Source organism: Cariama cristata, unplaced genomic scaffold, assembly GCF_000690535.1.
Source record: "Cariama cristata isolate BGI_N322 unplaced genomic scaffold, ASM69053v1 scaffold19431, whole genome shotgun sequence".
In the NCBI taxonomy this organism is placed as follows: Eukaryota; Metazoa; Chordata; class Aves; order Cariamiformes; family Cariamidae; genus Cariama; species Cariama cristata.
Genome location: NW_009597756.1, coordinates 1,925 through 5,344, shown reverse-complemented (window position 1 = coordinate 5,344; position 3,420 = coordinate 1,925). Strand labels below are relative to the sequence as shown.

The 3,420-nt window shown below is 62.4% G+C and overlaps 1 protein-coding gene across 1 annotated transcript in view; it reads right to left on the bottom strand.

The window, feature by feature from the left end:
* Nucleotides 1-3,420, bottom strand: part of CUEDC1 (CUE domain containing 1) — a gene marked incomplete at its 5' end in the record, with an annotated part of 6,141 nt that overhangs the window by 860 nt on the left and 1,861 nt on the right. The window contains 4 exons of the mRNA XM_009709042.1: nt 127-220; nt 1,306-1,395; nt 2,297-2,380; nt 3,279-3,408. Of these exons, the coding sequence (XP_009707344.1) occupies nt 127-220; nt 1,306-1,395; nt 2,297-2,380; nt 3,279-3,408 (398 nt within the window). The remainder of the gene's footprint in view (nt 1-126; nt 221-1,305; nt 1,396-2,296; nt 2,381-3,278; nt 3,409-3,420) is intronic.

Genomic DNA, 3,420 nt, shown 5'->3' with positions numbered 1-3,420 from the left:
AGCTGCAAGAGGCAGCCGGGAGGCTCTGGCCAGACTGTGGCCTTGGGGAGACCCCGGGAGCACCTGAGCAAGGCCACTCCGACAGCCCCGTGCCCCACCAGAGCTCCCCAGCCCCTTTTAGGATACACCTGGTGCTTCAACAAGTGTTTTCTTTTCGATTTCCTCATCTTCGTCTTCTCAGAGAAGGCTCTGGCGAGTTCAAACAGCTTCTTGCGCGTGGCTGGAAGGAAGCAGCCGAGTGAAGGTCTCACCCCAAAACCCTTCCCAAAGCTGCCACAGGTGATGGGGAGGAGATGGCCAGGGTCAGCGGTGCGAGAGCCACCTGCACCCCGACACCCTACGGTGATGCCCCAGCTTTGCCTGGAAACACCAGGGCTGCACAAGGCTGCCAGGCTTGGAGAGCAGGGTCCTGCGACCAACAGGGACACGCTGGGCCCTAGCAGGTATTGATGTTTTTACCCTTTCACTGGGATTTTCGTGACCTTCCCTACCCACAACAGACCCACACCTCCCGAGTGTCTCAGCTGACTGCAGCTCGACTCAAGCTACCCAAAGACCTCGGTCTATTTTGCGACGGGAGAAGTGGGCTGTGACTTGCCAAGATGAAAGGATTGGGAAAGGGAGAGTTACAGCAAACCCTCAGCGTGCTTTTCTAGGATTCGCACAAACCCTGCCCAGAAATTCCTGTACTCCCCACCACCACCTGCATCCTTGACTCACACCACAACCCATGGGTGCACCAGGGACAGAGAGACAGTGCAGAGCTGGGCCATCAAGACCCAGGTCTCCGTCTCCTGTCCGTCGTGCTGGCACCCAGCCCCGGCCTGCGGCACAGGAGCTCCTTGCTGCCGGTGAGGGCCAGGAGGAGAGCACCGCAGGGTGGGGATGCACCAGGCCAGGACTGTAAAATGCAGACAGAAACTCAACCCCAAAGCGCTGCTGCCGCAGCTGAGCACCGTCTTAGCATAACGTGCCACCGCAGCGTGCGATGGCCTGTGCCCTGCGCGCCGCTGTGCCAGCCCTCTGTGTGACTCCCAGGGTAACAGGGATGCGTGTGCCCAGCTGCCAAGAGAGGTGACAAGAAACCTCCACGCACACGTGCTGGCAGGCACGCGTGTACCGGCCGATGTGCACACACAGGCACGTGCACGCAGAGCAGACATGCTGCGTGAGCTGGGAGCACCGTGGTGTTTTGGCAAGCACCAGGCCATGCTGCCGGCTCTTCCCCTGCCCGCCCCACTCCCACCTCCCCTCCAACCCTCGCAGGTGTCCCGCTGCCAACACGGAGCCTGCAAACCAACTCACATTTTCCCATGTGTTTCAATTTGTCTCTGAATAAGGCATCGTCAGACACGGCACCGCCGTCCTCACTGGTTACAGAGGGGGCTACATCACCTGGAAGGCAAACATCTGGTCACCGGGAGTGCGGGAGCAGCGAGGGGAGGCTCGAGACAAATCATTTCCATGACCCAATTCCAGCGCTAGCAAAGCACAGCCCTGACATGAGCAGAGCTGAGCAAGAGCAGGCAGGACGAGGGCACTGCCATGCCGGGCCTGGCTCTGGACGAGGACCCTCTGCAGATATAACCCCTGAGACTGTGGCTTGCAACACACCCCCAGCCCCACGGGGCCACTCACCTTGAGCCACCTGCGATCGGACGTGGGGTGAGCAGCGGCTCAGTCCCACCACCAGCACGGCTGCAGAGCAGGGGGCCTCCCTCTGTGCTGCTCCAGGGACAGCAGCCCCAAATTACCCCGGGCACTAATTGCACTCCAGGGATTAGGTCATGCCCATGCTATGCTCAGTACCCAGGATGGCAAGGCCACCGGATCAGGAGCAGAAGGTGGACCAGAGCCCCCAACAGCCATGTCCTCGTGCCTACCTGGGCCCATGCCCCTTCCCCAGGTCTGGGTGCCCTCGAAGCGCCGTGCGCCCAGCCGGAGCTCTGCCACACCGCCCAGCCGCTGCGTCTCGCCCGCCCCCGCACAAGGCCATCGACAGACACCAGCTCTAATTCTGACCCTGGGCAGCTGCTCCGCTCGCCGAGGTTAATCAGGATTACCCGGGAACAGTCCTTATGCCTCCCAGGCACAATCCTCCACGTGGGGAGGGCAGCAGCACCCATCCCCATCACCCACCAGCTCCTCTCCCGTGCTGGGGGGACCGCAGGGAGGGATCGGCCAGTTTCCCCCCCCCGCAGTCACTTCAGAGGCAGCTGGGCAGAGGGCTGGGAATGCAGGAGCTGTGGGGCATCCGGCTGCTGAGAAGCGATGCTCTCGTGCTCTTGAAAGTTACCTGATATTACGGAGGAGGAACCAAAGTCATTGCTGACAGCAACACTGGTCGACTTGGATTTTTTTGACTCATATTTCAATCGATCTGAAAAACAAAAAGCCCGGCGCCCAGCTCGATCAGACCGTCAAGGCAGCACACGCAGCTCCACTCCCCTCTCCACTCATGGCCCCCACGGCTGCGGGGGGCCACGGCGGAGGGCAAGCGGGGCTTCAGCACGGCGACCACAAGCACTTCGGTAGGAGCCCACAACAGCAGGCGGGAGCGCTCCTCTCACCGCAGCAGAGGAATTGCCTGCCTGCCGCAAGCACGCAGCGAGCACACTGGTGGTTTTCCAGCCGCGGCGGCCGGGAGCGAGCCCTGCAGTGACAGTGCTGCCAGGACCCTGCAAACCACCAGCGAGACCGCTGAGGGAGACAGCCCCTTGGCCGGAGGGCTCGAAGCTGGCGGCAGTGCGAGGAAGGGCAAGGGCAGCTCTTTGCTCAGTGGCAGCGAAATCACTGACACCCTCGAGCCCTCCCCGCGGCGCTGGGCAAGCAGCCGGGTGCTGGCTCGCCGGGAAGGAGCATGGTGGCAGGGAAGGAGCAATCATGGCAAAACTGGCCCCCAGTTCAGGCCCTGCCAGCTCCTGGGGAGGGCACACAGCTGGGGAGGGTGCACCAGCCGGGCTGGGCTCAGAGGGCATTTCTGAGGCTCCTTGCTATGGATTTTGCTGGGCATTGCCAAAGACACGGCAGAGAGGTGGGCAGGGTGATGAGAGCCTTGTGGCAGGCGGCCGAGCACCAGGAGCAGGAGCCTGGGGAGCAGCCCACTGCCCAGGGTCAGTGGGTAAGACCACCTGCCCCCAGCCTGGCCGCATCCTGCACTGGCTCTGCTTTGGTACGAGCTGTGATGCCACGGGCAGGGCGATGCTGTCGGCAGCCAGTGACACAGGGGGGCACGCACCCGGAAAGTAGAGGCAGGGGTTTCTGAAGGTGCTTCTCACCTCTCTCCAGGGCAAGGAGGAAATCCCGGTTCCTCTGGAGCTCCTTCATGAACTCTTCGTTCTGCAGGAAGAGCGCGATCCGCTCGTCCTCCAGGTACTGCTTCCACCGCCGCTCCTGCTCCAGGGAGCCCTGGCCCCGCGG